Genomic DNA, 17,050 nt, shown 5'->3' with positions numbered 1-17,050 from the left:
GACGATTCCCGGTGATGGGGCGGTTTGGTTACTGGACGATTCCCGGTGATGGGGCGGGTTTGGGCCAGTTACCGGACGATTCCCGGTGATGGGGCGGTTTGGTTACTGGACGATTCCCGGTGATGGGGCGGGTTTGGGTTGGTTACCGGACGATTCCCGGTGATGGGGCGGGTTTGGGTTGGTTACCGGACGATTCCCGGTGATGGGGCGGGTTTGGGTTGGTTACCGGATGATTCCTGGTGATGGGGTGGGTTTGGGTTGGTTACCGGACGATTCCTGGTGATGGGGTGGGTTTGGGCCGGTTACCGGACGATTCCTGGTGATGGGGTGGGTTTGGGTTGGTTACCGGGCGATTCCCGGTGATGGGGTGGGTTTGGGTTGGTTACCGGGCGATTCCCGGTGATGGGGTGGGTGTGGGTTGGTTACCGGACGATTCCCGGTGATGGGGTGGGTTTGGGTTGGTTACTGGACGATTCCCGGTGATGGGGCGGGTTTGGGTTGGTTACTGGACGATTCCCGGTGGTGGGGCGGGGTGTGTTGGATACCGGATGATTCCCGGTGATGGGGCGGGTTTGGGTTGGATACCGGATGATTCCCGGTGGTGGGGCAGGTTTGGGTTGGTTACCGGACGATTCCCGGTGATGGGGCGGGTTTGGGTTGGATACCGGATGATTCCCGGTGGTGGGGCAGGTTTGGGTTGGTTACCGGACGATTCCCGGTGATGGGGCAGGTTTGGGCTGGTTACCGGACGATTCCCGGTGGTTTGGGTTGGATACCGGACGATTCCCGGTGATGGGGCGGGTTTGGGATGGATACCGGACGATTCACGGTGGTGGGGCGGGTTTGGGTTGGTTACTGGACGATTCAAGGTGGTGGGGCGGGTTTGAGCTGGTTACCGGACGATTCCCGGTGATGGGGCGGGTTTGGGTTGGTTACTGGACGATTCACGGTGGTGGGGCGGGTTTGAGCTGGTTACCGGACGATTCCCGGTGATGGGGCGGGTTTGGGCCGGTTACTGGACGATTCCCGGTGATGGGGCGGGTTTGGGCTGGTTACTGGATGATTCCCGGTGATGGGGCGGGTTTGGGCTGGTTACTGGATGATTCCCGGTGATGGGGCGGGTTTGGGCTGGTTTCCAGATGATTCCCGGTGATGGGGCGGGTTTGGGCCGGTTCCCAGATGATTCCCGGTGATGGGGCGGGTTTGGGCTGGTTCCCAGATGATTCCCGGTGATGGGGCGGGTTTGGGCCGGTTACTGGACGATTCCCGGTGATGGGGCGGGTTTGGGCTGGTTACTGGACGATTCCCGGTGATGGGGCGGGTTTGGGCCGGTTACTGCACGATTCCCGGTGATGGGGCGGGGTGTATTGGATACCGGATGATTCCCGGTGATGGGGCAGGTTTGGGCCGGTTACTGGACGATTCCCGGTGATGGGGCGGATTTGGGCCGGTTACAGGACGATTCCCGGTGATGGGGCAGGTTTGGGCCGGTTCCCAGATGATTCCCGGTGATGGGGCGGGTTTGGGCTGGTTCCCAGATGATTCCTGGTGATGGGGTGGGTTTGGGCCGGTTACCGGATGTTTCCCGGTGATGGGGCGGGTTTGGGCCGGTTACTGGACGATTCCCGGTGATGGGGCGGGTTTGGGCCGGTTCCCAGATGATTCCCGGTGATGGGGCGGGTTTGGGCTGGTTCCCAGATGATTCCTGGTGATGGGGTGGGTTTGGGCCGGTTACCGGATGTTTCCCGATGATGGGGCGGGTTTGGGCCGGTTACCGGACGATTCCCGGTGATGGGGCGGGTTTGGGCCGGTTACCGGACGATTCCCGGTGATGGGGCAGGTTTGGGCCGGTTACCGGACGATTCCCGGTGATGGGGCGGGTTTGGGCCGGTTACCGGACGATTCCCGGTGATGGGGCGGGTTTGGGCCGGTTCCCAGATGATTCCCGGTGATGGGGCGGGTTTGGGCCGGTTACCGGATCATTCCCGGTGATGGGGCGGGTTTGGGCCGGTTACCAGATGATTCCCGGTGATGGGGCGGGTTTGGGCCGGTTACCAGTTGATTCCCGGTGATGGGGCGGGTTTGGGCCGGTTACCGGACGATTCCTGATGATGGGGCGGGTTTGGGCCGGTTACTGGACGATTCCTGGTGATGGGGCGGGTTTGGGCCGGTTACCGGATGATTCCCGGTGATGGGGCGGGTTTGGGCCGGTTACCGGACGATTCCCGGTGATGGGGCGGGTTTGGGCCGGTTCCCAGATGATTCCCGGTGATGGGGCGGGTTTGGGCCGGTTACCGGATGATTCCCGGTGATGGGGCGGGTTTGGGCCGGTTACCAGATGATTCCCGGTGATGGGGCGGGTTTGGGCCGGTTACCGGACGATTCCCGGTGATGGGGCGGGTTTGGGCCGGTTCCCAGATGATTCCCGGTGATGGGGCGGGTTTGGGCCGGTTACCGGATGATTCCCGGTGATGGGGCGGGTTTGGGCCGGTTACCAGATGATTCCCGGTGATGGGGCGGGTTTGGGCCGGTTACCAGTTGATTCCCGGTGATGGGGCGGGTTTGGGCCGGTTACCGGACGATTCCCGGTGATGGGGCGGGTTTGGGCCGGTTACCAGTTGATTCCCGGTGATGGGGCGGGTTTGGGCCGGTTACTGGACGATTCCCGGTGATGGGGCGGGTTTGGGCCGGTTACCAGATGATTCCCGGTGATGGGGCGGGTTTGGGCCGGTTCCCAGATGATTCCCGGTGATGGGTGTTCTCGAGCCCGCTCTCTCACACTAATCCTTTGTTTTGTTACAGACTCGCTGGAGATCAGTGGCGGTCTATGCTCAGTTCGGAGGTCACGAGTGCAGTGGCCCCACATTTGAACTGAGAGCATGTGCCTCCACCAGAGGCTGTCCAGTGGACGAGGGATGTGCTGAACAATTCCGATGTGCTTCAGGTTGTGTAATCCCTTCCCCTGGTTGATGCGGTTTGGGATGGTGTAGTGGGACAGGCCGGTGTGCGCCAACCCTCGGGCCGGCAGTGTGTAAGAGGCCCCACAGGAGGTGATGAAGGTGCCCTCTGGTGGTGAATTGTAAGGCTCCACCATGCATTTGGGGGCACGGTCAGCCCGAGTCCTGCTGGCTGTCAGCCTCGGGCACCGGATCACAACAATGTGGCACAAATATACCACCTCACTCAGAGAGGCCACGGAATGGGCAAAGTGGGAAATGGATAGGTCACTTCGATCCCATGGGGGCATTCTGGAATGAAGGAGATTACTGGGGCAGTGGGAGCTTTACTCTGTATCTAACCCGTGCTGTACCTGCCCTGGGAGTGTTTGATGGGACAGTGTAGAGGGAGCTTTACTCTGTATCTAACCCTGTACCTGCCCTGGGAGTGTTTGATGGGACAGTGTAGAGGGAGCTTTACTCTATATCTAACCCGTGCTGTACCTGCCCTGGGAGTGTTTGATGGGACAGTGTAGAGGGAGCTTTACTCTGTATCTAACCCGTGCTGTACCTGCCCTGGGAGTGTTTGATGGGACAGTGTAGAGGGAGCTTTGGCACCAGGTCTTTGTTTGTTGCCCACAACCCAAGGTTTGGTCCTAAGTCAGGCTGTAACTTTTGAGTTTTTTTCTGTCTCAGGCCAGTGTGTCAGTCAGACACTCGTGTGCAATGGAGACGAGGACTGTGAGGGAGATGGAACAGACGAGTCCAACTGCGAGAATCGGAAGATGTCGTGTGACATTGATAAAATCCCGCCACAGGCTGAACTAACTGGCAATGGGTGAGGGTGACACGCATTCTGGGTTAATGTCGACAGTGATCAGTCTCCGAGGGGAGAGTGTACATGGGCTGTGGGAGGAGATTAAATGGGTGGGTCGAGTCCATGATAGGGGAGAGTGTACATGGGCTGTGGGAGGAGATTAAATGGGTTGGGAGAGTCCATGATAGGGGAGAGTGTACATGGGCTGTGGGAGGAGATTAAATGGGTTGGGAGAGTCCATGATAGGGGAGAGTGTACATGGGCTGTGGGAGGAGATTAAATGGGGGGGTAGAGTCTATGATAGGGGAGAGTGTACATGGGGTGTGGGAGGAGATTAAATGGGTGGGGAGAGTCCATGATAGGGGAGAGTGTACATGGGCTGTGAGAGGAGATTAAATGGGTGAGTAGAGTCCATGATAGGGGAGAGTGTACATGGGCTGTGGGAGGAGATTAAATGGGTGGGGAGAGTCCATGATAGGGGAGAGTGTAGATGGGCTGTGGGAGGAGATTAAATGGGTGGGGAGAGTCTGTGATAGGGGAGAGTGTACATGGGCTGTGAGAGGAGATTAAATGGGTGGGGAGAGTCCATGATAGGGGAGAGTGTAGATGGGCTGTGGGAGGAGATTAAATGGGTGGGGAGAGTCCATGATAGGGGAGAGCCTTCGTGGGCAGTGGGGGGAGTGAGTTTGATGGGCCTAGTGATTATTCCCATTCCCTGCTCTCTCATCCTGGTATTGTTATTTCTTATCTTTAAGATATGATATTATTAAAGGAGAATTTCGAGGACCTGTAATCAATACAAAATTTTTTGGAGGAACCTGCCGGAAAGTTTTCAGCGGAGATAACCAAGAATACTTCCGCCTGCCAGAAAGCGCTCTACAGTACACCTTCCAAGTAAGGATAGAGCACAGGGCTTATTTAAAAGAAAAGGAAAGAACAAACTTGCATTTCTATAATGCCTTTCACAACCACAGGACGTCCCAAAGCGTTTTACAGCCAATGACGTTCTTTTGAAGTGTGGTCACTGTTGTAATGCAGGAAACATAGCAGCCAATTTGCACACAGCAAGATCCCACAAACAGTAATGTGATAATGACCAGATAATCCGGTTCAGTGATGTTGGTTGAGGAATAAATATTGGTCAGGGCACCGGGGAGAATTCCACTGCTCTTCCTCAAAGTAGTGGCCATGGGATCTTTTACTTTCACCGGAGAGGGCAGACGGGGCCTTGGTTTAACATCTCATCTGAAAGACAGCCCCTCCGACAGTGCAGCGCTCCCTCAGTACTGACCCTCCGACAGTGCAGTGCTCCCTCAGTACTGACCCTCCGACAGTGCAGTGCTCCCTCAGTACTGACCCTCCGACAGTGCAGCGCTCCCTCAGTACTGACCCTCCGACAGTGCAGTGCTCCCTCAGTACTGACCCTCCGACAGTGCAGCACTCCCTCAGTACTGACCCTCCGACAGTGCAGCGCTCCCTCAGTACTGACCCTCCGACAGTGCAGCGCTCCCTCAGTACTGACCCTCCGACAGTGCAGCGCTCCCTCAGTACTGACCCTCCGACAGTGCAGCGCTCCCTCAGTACTGACCCTCCGACAGTGCAGTGCTCCCTCAGTACTGACCCTCCGACAGTGCAGCGCTCCCTCAGTACTGACCCTCCAACAGTGCAGCACTCCCTCAGTACTGACCCTCCGACAGTGCAGTGCTCCCTCAGTACTGACCCTCCAACAGTGCAGCGCTCCCTCAGTACTGACCCTCCGACAGTGCAGCGCTCCCTCAGTACTGACCCTCCAACAGTGCAGCACTCCCTCAGTACTGACCCTCCAACAGTGCAGCACTCCCTCAGTACTGACCCTCCGACAGTGCAGCACTCCCTCAGTACTGACCCTCCAACAGTGCAGCCCTCCCTCAGTACTGACCCTCCGACAGTGTAGTGCTCCCTCAGTACTGACCCTCCAACAGTGCAGCGCTCCCTCAGTACTGACCCTCTGACAGTGCAGCGCTCCCTCAGTACTGACCCTCCGACAGTGCAGCCCTCCCTCAGTACTGACCCTCCGACAGTGCAGCACTCCCTCAGTACTGACCCTCCAACAGTGCAGTGCTCCCTCAGTACTGACCCTCCAACAGTGCAGCCCTCCCTCAGTACTGACCCTCCGACAGTGCTGCACTCCCTCAGTACTGACCCTCCGACACTGCAGCACTCCCTCAGTACTGACCCTCCGACAGTGCAGCACTCCCTCAGTACTGACCCTCCGACAGTGCAGCGCTCCCTCAGTGCTGACCCTCCGACAGTGCAGCGCTCCCTCAGCACTGACCCTCCGACAGTGCAGCGCTCCCTCAGTACTGACCCTCCGACAGTGCAGTGCTCCCTCAGTGCTGACCCTCCGACAGTGCAGCGCTCCCTCAGCACTGACCCTCCGACAGTGCAGCGCTCCCTCAGCACTGACCCTCCAACAGTGCAGCGCTCCCTCAGTACTGACCCTCCGACAGTGCAGCGCTCCCTCAGTACTGACCCTCCGACAGTGCAGCGCTCCCTCAGTACTGACCCTCCGACAGTGCAGCGCTCCCTCGGTACTGACCCTCCGACAGTGCAGCCCTCCCTCAGTACTGACCCTCCGACAGTGCAGCGCTCCCTCAGTACTGACCCTCCGACAGTGCAGCGCTCCCTCGGTACTGACCCTCCGACAGTGCAGCCCTCCCTCAGTACTGACCCTCCGACAGTGCAGCGCTCCCTCAGCACTGACCCTCTGACAGTGCAGCGTTCCCTCAGTACTGACCCTCCGACAGTGCAGTGCTCCCTCAGTACTGACCCTCCGACAGTGCAGTGCTCCCTCAGTATTGCCCTGGAGTGTCAGCCTGCATTATGTGCTCAAGTCTCTGGAGTGGGACTTGAATCAGAGATGAGCGTGCTGCCACTGAGCCACGCTGACACCTGGTGGAAAATGCTGCCCTGATAAACACTCAAGTTGGTGTGGTAACGTAATGGCTGCTTTAATTTCAGACTCTCTGAAACATTTCCCTTTGATATAACAAACAATATATGAGGAGACCCAGAAGTGCAATTGCTGCACAATGCTTGCTCCCGTCAGGGGGCCCCCTCGTTGTCAGTGCAAAACGTCCCAGATAATACTCGTCCCAGCTCAAGCCTCCAACTTATCTCAACGTTGCAACATCTATCTTTAAATTATCACCACGACGATAGTTCTTTGGTCAGTGTTCCCTTGAACTTTCCTCTCTCGAATCCTCTCCGACCCTCTCCTCATGCCTTGTGGGTTCAATTCCTGCCTCGTTGCTCTCGGGGTGACTTTCAATTGTCGGCTTGCCCGTTTCTCGCCTGAGAACTGGGCAAAATCAGGGAGGGGGAGGGGACACTTCAATTGTTCCATTGATGCCCAAAGCCTCCCTCCCAGTCCCTGTTATTCTCCATGTAACTCCCTCCCAGTCCCTGTTATTCTCCATGTAACTCCGTCCCAGTCCCTGTTATTCTCCATGTAACTCCCTCCCAGTCCCTGTTATTCTCCATGTAACTCCCTCCCAGTCCCTGTTATTCTCCATGTAACTCCCTCCCAGTCCCTGTTACTCTCCATGTAACTCCGTCCCAGTCCCTGTTATTCTCCATGTAACCCCCTCCCAGTCCCTGTTATTCTCCATGTAACTCCCTCCCAGTCCCTGTTACTCTCCATGTAACTCCCTCCCAGTCCCTGTTATTCTCCATGTAACTCCCTCCCAGTCCCTGTTACTCTCCATGTAACTCCCTCCCAGTCCCTGTTATTCTCCATGTAACTCCCTCCCAGTCCTTGTTATTCTCCATGTAACTCCCTCCCAGTCCCTGTTACTCTCCATGTAACTCCCTCCCAGTCCCTGTTATTCTCCATGTAACTCCCTCCCAGTCCCTGTTACTCTCCATGTAACTCCCTCCCAGTCCCTGTTATTCTCCATGTAACTCCCTCCCAGTCCCTGTTATTCTCCATGTAACTCCCTCCCAGTCCCTGTTACTCTCCATGTAACTCCCTCCCAGTCCCTGTTATTCTCCATGTAACTCCCTCCCAGTCCCTGTTATTCTCCATGTAACTCCCTCCCAGTCCCTGTTATTCTCCATGTAACTCCCTCCCAGTCCCTGTTATTCTCCATGTAACTCCCTCCCAGTCCCTGTTACTCTCCATGTAACTCCCTCCCAGTCCCTGTTATTCTCCATGTAACTCCCTCCCAGTCCCTGTTACTCTCCATGTAACTCACTCCCAGTCCCTGTTACTCTCCATGTTACTCCCTCCCAGTCCCTATTACTCTCCATGTAACTCACTCCAGTCCCTGTTACTCTCCATGTAACTCCCTCCCAGTCCCTGTTACTCTCCATGTAACTCCCTCCCAGTCCCTGTTTCTCTTCCTGTAACTCCCTCCCAGTCCCTGTTACTCCCCATGTAACTCCCTCCCAGTCTCCTTGTTACTCCCCATGTAACTCCCTCCCAGTCCCTGTTACTCCCCATATAACTCCCTCCCAGTCCCTGTTATTCCCCATGTGACTCCCTCCCAGTCCCTGTTACTCTCCATGTAACTCCCTCCCATTCCATGTTACTCTCCGTGTTACTCCCTCGTAATCTCTGTTGCTCTGTGTTTGTATTGGTTTAATCTCCGGTCATTTTGTTCCAGGTGCGAGCAAAGAATGATTTCAAGTTCCAAATGTACGAGAGCAGCTGGACGTACTACAGAGAAACCTCGGGGAGCTATGCTGCATCTGGCCAGGGAGTCTTTTCCAGTTATGATCGGGGTGGTAGTAACTTTAACAGTCAAAACAATCAGAAATCAAAGGTATGAGCAACACACCTTGATATCAAGGCAGCATTTGACCGAGTGTGGCACCAAGGAGCCCTTGTAAAATTGAAGTCAATGGGAATCAGGGGGAAAACTCTCCAGTGGCTGGAGTCATATCTAGCACAAAGGAAGATGGTAGTGGTTGTTGGAGGCCAATCGTCTCAGCCCCAGGACATTGCTGCAGGAGTTCCTCAGGGCAGTGTCTGAGGCCCAACCATCTTCAGCTGCTTCATCAATGACCTTCCCTCCATCATAAGGTCAGAAATGGGAATGTTCGCTGATGACTGCACAGTGTTCAGTTCCATTCGCAACCCCTCAGATAATGAAGCAGTCCGAGCCTGCATGCAGCAAGACCTGGACAACATCCAGGCTTGGGCTGATAAGTGGCAAGTAACATTCGCACCAGACAAGTGCCAGGCAATGACCATCTCCAACAAGAGAGAGTCTAACCACCTCCCCTTGACATTCAACGGCATTACCATCGCCGAATCCCCCACCATCAACATCCTGGGGGTCATCATTGACCAGAAACTTAACTGGACCAGCCATATAAATACTGTGGCTACACGAGCAGGTCAGAGGCTGGGTATTCTGCGGCAAGTGACTCATCTCCTGACTCCCCAAAGCCTTTCCACCATCGATAAGGCACAAGTCAGGAGTGTGATGGAATACTCTCCACTTGCCTGGATGAGTGCAGCTCCAACAACACTCAAGAAGCTCGACACCATCCAGGACAAAGCAGCCCACTTGATTGGCACCCCATCCACCACCCTAAACATTCACTCCCTTCACCACCGGCGCACTGTGGCTGCAGTGTGTACCATCCACAGGATGCACTGCAGCAACTCGCCAAGGCTTCTTCGACAGCACCTCCCAAACCCGCGACCTCTACCACCTAGAAGGACAAGAGCAGCAGGTACATGGGAACAACACCACCTGCATGTTCCCCTCCAAGTCACACACCATCCCGACTTGGAAATATATCGCCGTTCCTTCATTGTCGCTGGGTCAAAATCCTGGAACTCCCTTCCTAACAGCACTGTGGGAGAACCTTCACCACACGGACTGCAGCGGTTCAAGAAGGCGGCTCACCACCACCTTCTCAAGGGCAATTAGGGATGGGCAATAAATGCCGGCCTCGCCAGCGATGCCCACATCCCGTGATTTAAAAAAAAATCTGTTGGCCCAGGTCTGACCCACTCTCAGCATTTCGGTGGAATGTCGAGGACTGGGTTGTTTGTGATTCCCAGGGGTAGTGTTCGAGATGGTGTGGAAAATATCGGGTGAAAGTGTTGAGTTTTGTACAGTGAGTTCCTGTCTGCTCACATTAACCGAGATCCTCGATTCCAACAATTGGTTTTCTCCCAACAGTCACTGCTTTCAGTTCACACAATGTTCCAGCACAGAAACAGCCCACTCTCCCGCTCACTCCCCGGACCCTTTAATATCCCACCTAGTCTAATCCCACTCTCCCGCTCACTCCCCGGACCCTTTAATATCCCACCCAGTCTAATCCCGCTCTCCCGCTCACTCCCCGGACCCTTTAATATCCCACCCAGTCTAATCCCGCTCTCCCGCTCACTCCCCGGACCCTTTAATATCCCACCCAGTCTAATCCCGCTCTCCCGCTCACTCCCCGGACCCTTTAATATCCCACCCAGTCTAATCCCACTCTCCCGCTCACTCCCCGGACCCTTTAATATCCCACCCAGTCTAATCCCACTCTCCCGCTCACTCCCCGGACCCTTTAATATCCCACCCAGTCTAATCCCACTCTCCCGCTCACTCCCCGGACCCTTTAATATCCCACCCAGTCTAATCCCACTCTCCCGCTCACTCCCCGGACCCTTTAATATCCCACCCAGTCTAATCCCACTCTCCCGCTCACTCCCCGGACCCTTTAATATCCCACCCAGTCTAATCCCACTCTCCCGCTCACTCCCCGGACCCTTTAATATCCCACCCAGTCTAATCCCACTCTCCCGCTCACTCCCCGGACCCTTTAATATCCCACCCAGTCTAATCCCACTCTCCCGCTCACTCCCCGGACCCTTTAATATCCCACCCAGTCTAATCCCACTCTCCCGCTCACTCCCCGGACCCTTTAATATCCCACCCAGTCTAATCCCACTCTCCCGCTCACTCCCCGGACCCTTTAATATCCCACCCAGTCTAATCCCACTCTCCCGCTCACTCCCCGGACCCTTTAATATCCCACCCAGTCTAATCCCACTCTCCCGCTCACTCCCCGGACCCTTTAATATCCCACCCAGTCTAATCCCACTCTCCCGCTCACTCCCCGGACCCTTTAATATCCCACCCAGTCTAATCCCACTCTCCCGCTCACTCCCCGGACCCTTTAATATCCCACCCAGTCTAATCCCACTCTCCCGCTCACTCCCCGGACCCTTTAATATCCCACCCAGTCTAATCCCACTCTCCCGCTCACTCCCCGGACCCTTTAATATCCCACCCAGTCTAATCCCACTCTCCCACTCACTCTCCGGACCCTTTAATATCCCACCCAGTCTAATCCCACTCTCTCCCTCACTCCCCGTACCCTTTAATATCCCACCCAGTGTAATCCCACTCTCCCGCTCACTCCCCGGACCCTTTAATATCCCACCCAGTCTAATCCCACTCTCCCACTCACTCTCCGGACCCTTTAATATCCCACCCAGTCTAATCCCACTCTCCCGCTCACTCCCTGGGCCCTTTAATATCCCACCCAGTCTAATCCCACTCTCTCCCTCACTCCCCGTACCCTTTAATATCCCACCCAGTCTAATCCCACTCTCCCGCTCACTCCCCGGACCCTTTAATATCCCACCCAGTCGAATCCCACTCTCCCGCTCACTCCCCGGGCCCTTTAATATCCCACCCAGTCTAATCCCGCTCTCCCGCTCACTCCCCGGACCCTTTAATATCCCACCGAGTCTAATCCCACTCTCCCGCTCACTCCCCGGACCCTTTAATATCCCACCCAGTCTAATCCCACTCTCCCGCTCACTCCCCGGACCCTTTAATATCCCACCCAGTGTAATCCCACTCTCCTGCTCACTCCCCGGACCCTTTAATATCCCACCCAGTCTAATCCCACTCTCCCCTCACTCCCCGGACCCTTTAATATCCCACCCAGTCTAATCCCACTCTCCCCTCACTCCCCGGACCCTTTAATATCCCACCCAGTCTAATCCCACTCTCCCCTCACTCCCCGGACCCTTTAATATCCCACCCAGTCTAATCCCACTCTCCCGCTCACTCCCCGGACCCTTTAATATCCCACCCAGTCTAATCCCACTCTCCCCTCACTCCCTATACCCTTTAATATCCCATCCAGTCTAATCCCACTCTCCCCTCACTCCCCGGACCCTTTAATATCCCACCCAGTCTAATCCCACTCTCCCGCTCACTCCCCGGACCCTTTAATATCCCACCCAGTCTAATCCCACTCTCCCGCTCACTCCCCGGACCCTTTAATATCCCACCCAGTCTAATCCCACTCTCCCGCTCACTCCCCGGACCCTTTAATATCCCACCCAGTGTAATCCCACTCTCCTGCTCACTCCCCGGATCCTTTAATATCCCACCCAGTCTAATCCCACTCTCCCGCTCACTCCCCGGACCCTTTAATATCCCACCCAGTCTAATCCCACTCTCCTGCTCACTCTATTTGCCCAGGCTTGTTGCTGGGAGGGAGTTACACAGGATAAGAGGACTGGGAGGGAGAGATTTTTGTGATTCTAGATGTTTCCGTGTGCCCTACCCCCTCCCCCGCAGCTCAGGATCACACCGGGAGCTCTCAGGTTCAATGTGTGCTGTCATCTGGAGTTAGGGGTCAGGGTTCAGGGTCCCACCACTGACCTCAGTGGAGACGGTGCGGGGGATTCTCAGTGATGCTCCCCACAGTCAAATAGCCTGCCGACCCACTTCCTGGGGTCACAGGTGACGAGTGAGTGAGGAGGCACCAGAAGATCACCAGAGCCCTTGGATCCTCCCCCCGCCTCCCCAATGCTCTTGAAGACTCATGTTGCGGGGTGGGGGGGGGTGGGGGGGAGCGTGGGGGGAGGGGGCAGGGGGAGGTTCCAAGGGCTCTGGTGATCCTCTGGTAGAGGGGGTAAACCTACCAATAACCTTTGACCTGGGCCTGCGGTCGGGGGAGGGAGGGGGAGTAGGGGGAGGGTTTTGTGCCGATGGGTTGAAACCTGCTCTCCTCTCTCACAGGAACAAGTGTACCTGAGCGTGGAGAACGAGGTGGAGGTGGCTCAGTTCATCACCAATCGGCCCGACAAGCTGCAGCTCCCCAGCTCCTTCCGCCGGGAACTGTTCCAGCTCCCCTCCGTCTACGACTACACCACCTACCGGAAGGTCATCGAACACTACGGGACACACTACCTGCGCCAAGGCTCCCTGGGCGGCAGGTACAGCCTGCTGTATATGGCGGACAAGGACAAAATGACCAAAGCAGGTAGTGAAAGAAAGACCTTGAATTTCTATCGTGTCTTTCTCAACCTCAGGACGTCCCAACCCGCTTTGCAGCCAATGGAGTACTTTTGAAATGTGGTCACTGTTACGATATAGGAAACACGGCAGAAAATTAGCGCAAAGCAAGATCCCACAAACAACAATGAGATAATGACCAGATGATCTGTTTTAGTGACGTTGGAAAAATTTGCAGGGCTATGGGGAATGAGCAGGGGAGCAAGACTAATTGGATAGCTCTTTCAAAGAGCCGGCACAGGCACAATGGGCCGAATGGCCTCCTTCTGCGCTGTAAGATTCTACGTTTGAGGGATAAATATTGGCCAGGACACCAGGGAGAACTCGCCTGCTCTTCTTCGAAATAATGGCCGTGGGATCTTTTACGTCCACCTGAGAGGGGCAGACGGGGCCTCGGTTTAACATCTGATCCAAAAGACGGCACCCCCGACAGTGCAGCACTCCCTCAGTACTGACCCTCCGACAGTGCAGCGCTCCCTCAGTACTGACCCTCCGACAGTGCAGCACTCCCTCAGTACTGACCCTCCGACAGTGCAGCGCTCCCTCAGTACTGACCCTCCGACAGTGCAGCCCTCCCTCAGTACTGACCCTCCGACAGTGCAGCCCTCCCTCAGTACTGACCCTCCGACAGTGCAGCACTCCCTCAGTACTGACCCTCCGACAGTGCAGCGCTCCCTCAGTACTGACCCTCCGACAGTGCAGCCCTCCCTCAGTACTGACCCTCCGACAGTGCAGCGCTCCCTCAGTACTGACCCTCCGACAGTGCTGCACTCCCTCAGTACTGACCCTCCGACAGTGCAGCACTCCCTCAGTACTGACCCTCCGACAGTGCAGCACTCCCTCAGTACTGACCCTCCGACAGTGCAACGCTCCCTCAGTACTGACCCTCCGACAGTGCGGCGCTCCCTCAGTACTGACCCTCCGACAGTGCAGCACTCCCTCAGCACTGTGCTGGGGGTGTCGGCCTGGATTACGTGCTCTGGTGTGGGGCTCATACCCACGACCTGCTGACTCAGAGGCGAGAGTGCTACCACTGAGCCGAGGCTGACACCCTGTTTCTGCTCCTTCTCTGGGTTTCTCTCTCAGTCTGACCCTCCCCCTGGCGCGGGCCTGGCATGAGTCTGACCTTCCCCTGCCTCCAGCCTGACCTCTGACCGTCGCCCTGCCCCGGGCCTAAACTCTGACCTTCCCCGGGCCTGAGCTCTGACCTTCCCTTTGCCCCTGGCCTGAACTCTGACCTTCCCCTTGCCCCCGGGTGTCGCCTCAGTCTGAGCAAGCGGCTGGCCTATCAACATAGGAACAGGAGGAGGCCATTCAGCCCCTCAAGCCTGTTCCGCAATTCAATTAGATCATGGCTGATCTGTACCTCAACTCCACTAACCCGCCTTTGCTCCGTATCCCTTGATCCACTCACCCAACAACAATCTGTGGATTTCTGTGTTGGGGGGTGGTGCCTGCGATGGGACAGATGATGGTTCTTTACTAACCCAGTCACCTATATATGTAAACATTCACCTGAGCACACACTGCCCACCTGTCTCACTGCCCACCTGTCTCACTGCCCACCTGTCTCACTGCCCACCTGTCACACACTGCCCACCTGTCTCACTGCCCACCTGTCTCACTGCCCACCTGTCACACACTGCCCACCTGTCACACACTGCCCACCTGTCACACTGCCCACCTGAGCACACACTGCCCACCTGTCTCACTGCCCAACTGTCTCACCGCCCAACTGTCTCACCGCCCAACTGTCTCACTGCCCACCTGTCTCACTGCCCAACTGTCTCACCGCCCAACTGTCACACTGCCCACCTGTGCACACACTGCCCACCTGTCTCACTGCCCACCTGTCTCACTGCCCACCTGTCACACTGCCCACCTGAGCAAACACTGCCCACCTGTCACACTGCCCACCTGTCACACTGCCCACCTGTCACACTGCCCACCTGAGCACACACTGCCCACCTGTCTCACTGCCCAACTGTCTCACCGCCCAACTGTCACACTGCCCACCTGTGCACACACTGCCCACCTGTCTCACTGCCCACCTGTCTCACTGCCCACCTGTCACACTGCCCACCTGAGCAAACACTGCCCACCTGTCACACTGCCCACCTGAGCACACACTGCCCACCTGTCTCACCGCCCAACTGTCTCACCGCCCACCTGTCTCATCGCCCACCTGTCACACTGCCCACCTGTGCACACATTGCCCACCTGTCTCACTGCCCACCTGTGCACACACTGCCCACCTGAGCACACACTGCCCAACTGTCTCACTGCCCACCTGTCTCGCCGCCCACCTGTCTCATCGCCCACCTGTCACACTGCCCACCTGTGCACACATTGCCCACCTGTCTCACTGCCCCCCTGTCACACTGCCCACCTGTGCACACATTGCCCACCTGTCACACTGCCCACCTGAGCACACACTGCCCACCTGTCTCATCGCCCACCTGTCTCACTGCCCACCTGTGCACACATTGCCCACCTGACACACTGCCCACTTGTCTCATCGCCCACCTGTCACACCACCCACCTATCACACCGCCCACCTGAGCACACACTGCCCACCTGTCTCACTGCCCACCTGAGCACACATTGCCCACCTGTCTCATCGCCCACCTGTCTCACTGCTCACCTGTGCACACATTGCCCACCTGTCACACTGCCCACCTGTCTCATCGCCCACCTGTCACACCGCCCACCTGTCACACGGCCCACCTGAGCACACACTGCCCACCTGTCACACTGCCCACCTGTGCACACATTGCCCACCTGTCTCACTGCCCCCCTGTCACACTGCCCACCTGTGCACACATTGCCCACCTGTCACACTGCCCACCTGAGCACACACTGCCCACCTGTCTCATCGTCCACCTGTCTCACTACCCACCTGTGCACACATTGCCCACCTGTCACACTGCCCACCTGAGCACACACCGCCCACCTGTCTCATTGTCCACCTGTCTCACTACCCACCTGTGCACACATTGCCTACCTGTCACACTGCCCACCTGTCTCATCGCCCACCTGTCACACTGCCCACCTGAGCACACACTGCCCACCTGTCTCATCGCCCACCTGTCTCACTGCCCACCTGTGCACACATTGCCCACCTGTCACACTGCCCACCTGTCTCATCGCCCACCTGTCACACCACCCACCTGTCACGCCGCCCACCTGAGCACACACTGCCCACCTGTCTCACTGCCCCCCTGTCACACTGCCCACCTGTGCACACATTGCCCACCTGTCACACTGCCCACCTGTCTCATCGCCCACCTGTCTCACTGCCCACCTGTGCACACATTGCCCACCTGTCACACTGCCCACCTGTCACACTGCCCACCTGTCTCATCGCCCACCCGTCCACCGCCCACCTGTCACACTGCCCACCTGAGCACACACTGCCCACCTGTCACACTGCCCCCCTGTCACACTGCCCACCTGTGCACACATTGCCCACCTGTCACACTGCCCACCTGAGCACACACTGCCCACCTGTCTCACTACCCACCTGTGCACACATTGCCCACCTGTCACACTGCCCACCTGTCTCATCGCCCACCTGTCACACGGCCCACCTGAGCACACACTGCCCACCTGTCACACTGCCCACCTGTGCACACATTGCCCACCTGTCTCACTGCCCCCCTGTCACACTGCCCACCTGTGCACACATTGCCCACCTGTCACACTGCCCACCTGAGCACACACTGCCCACCTGTCTCATCGTCCACCTGTCTCACTACCCACCTGTGCACACATTGCCCACCTGTCACACTGCCCACCTGAGCACACACTGCCCACCTGTCTCATTGTCCACCTGTCTCACTACCCACCTGTGCACACATTGCCCACCTGTCACACTGCCCACCTGTCTCATCGCCCACCTGTCTCACTGCCCACGTGTGCACACATTGCCTACCTGTCACACTGCCCACCTGTCTCATCGCCCACCTGTCACACTGCCCACCTGAGCA

General features: G+C 57.0%; 1 protein-coding gene across 1 annotated transcript in view; it reads left to right on the top strand.

Annotated features, from left to right (window-relative positions):
* LOC137320683 (complement component C7-like) overlaps positions 1-17,050 on the top strand; it is a 74,378-nt gene that overhangs the window by 31,764 nt on the left and 25,564 nt on the right. The window contains exons 4-8 of the mRNA XM_067982362.1: positions 2,803-2,944; positions 3,633-3,774; positions 4,509-4,647; positions 8,400-8,558; positions 12,786-13,029. Coding sequence (XP_067838463.1) covers positions 2,803-2,944; positions 3,633-3,774; positions 4,509-4,647; positions 8,400-8,558; positions 12,786-13,029 — 826 coding nt within the window. The remainder of the gene's footprint in view (positions 1-2,802; positions 2,945-3,632; positions 3,775-4,508; positions 4,648-8,399; positions 8,559-12,785; positions 13,030-17,050) is intronic.

The sequence above is a fragment of the Heptranchias perlo genome, chromosome 4, assembly GCF_035084215.1.
Source record: "Heptranchias perlo isolate sHepPer1 chromosome 4, sHepPer1.hap1, whole genome shotgun sequence".
NCBI lineage: Eukaryota > Metazoa > Chordata > Chondrichthyes > Hexanchiformes > Hexanchidae > Heptranchias > Heptranchias perlo.
Note: the sequence above shows the minus strand (reverse complement) of the source record. Positions and strands in the feature narration are given on the sequence as shown.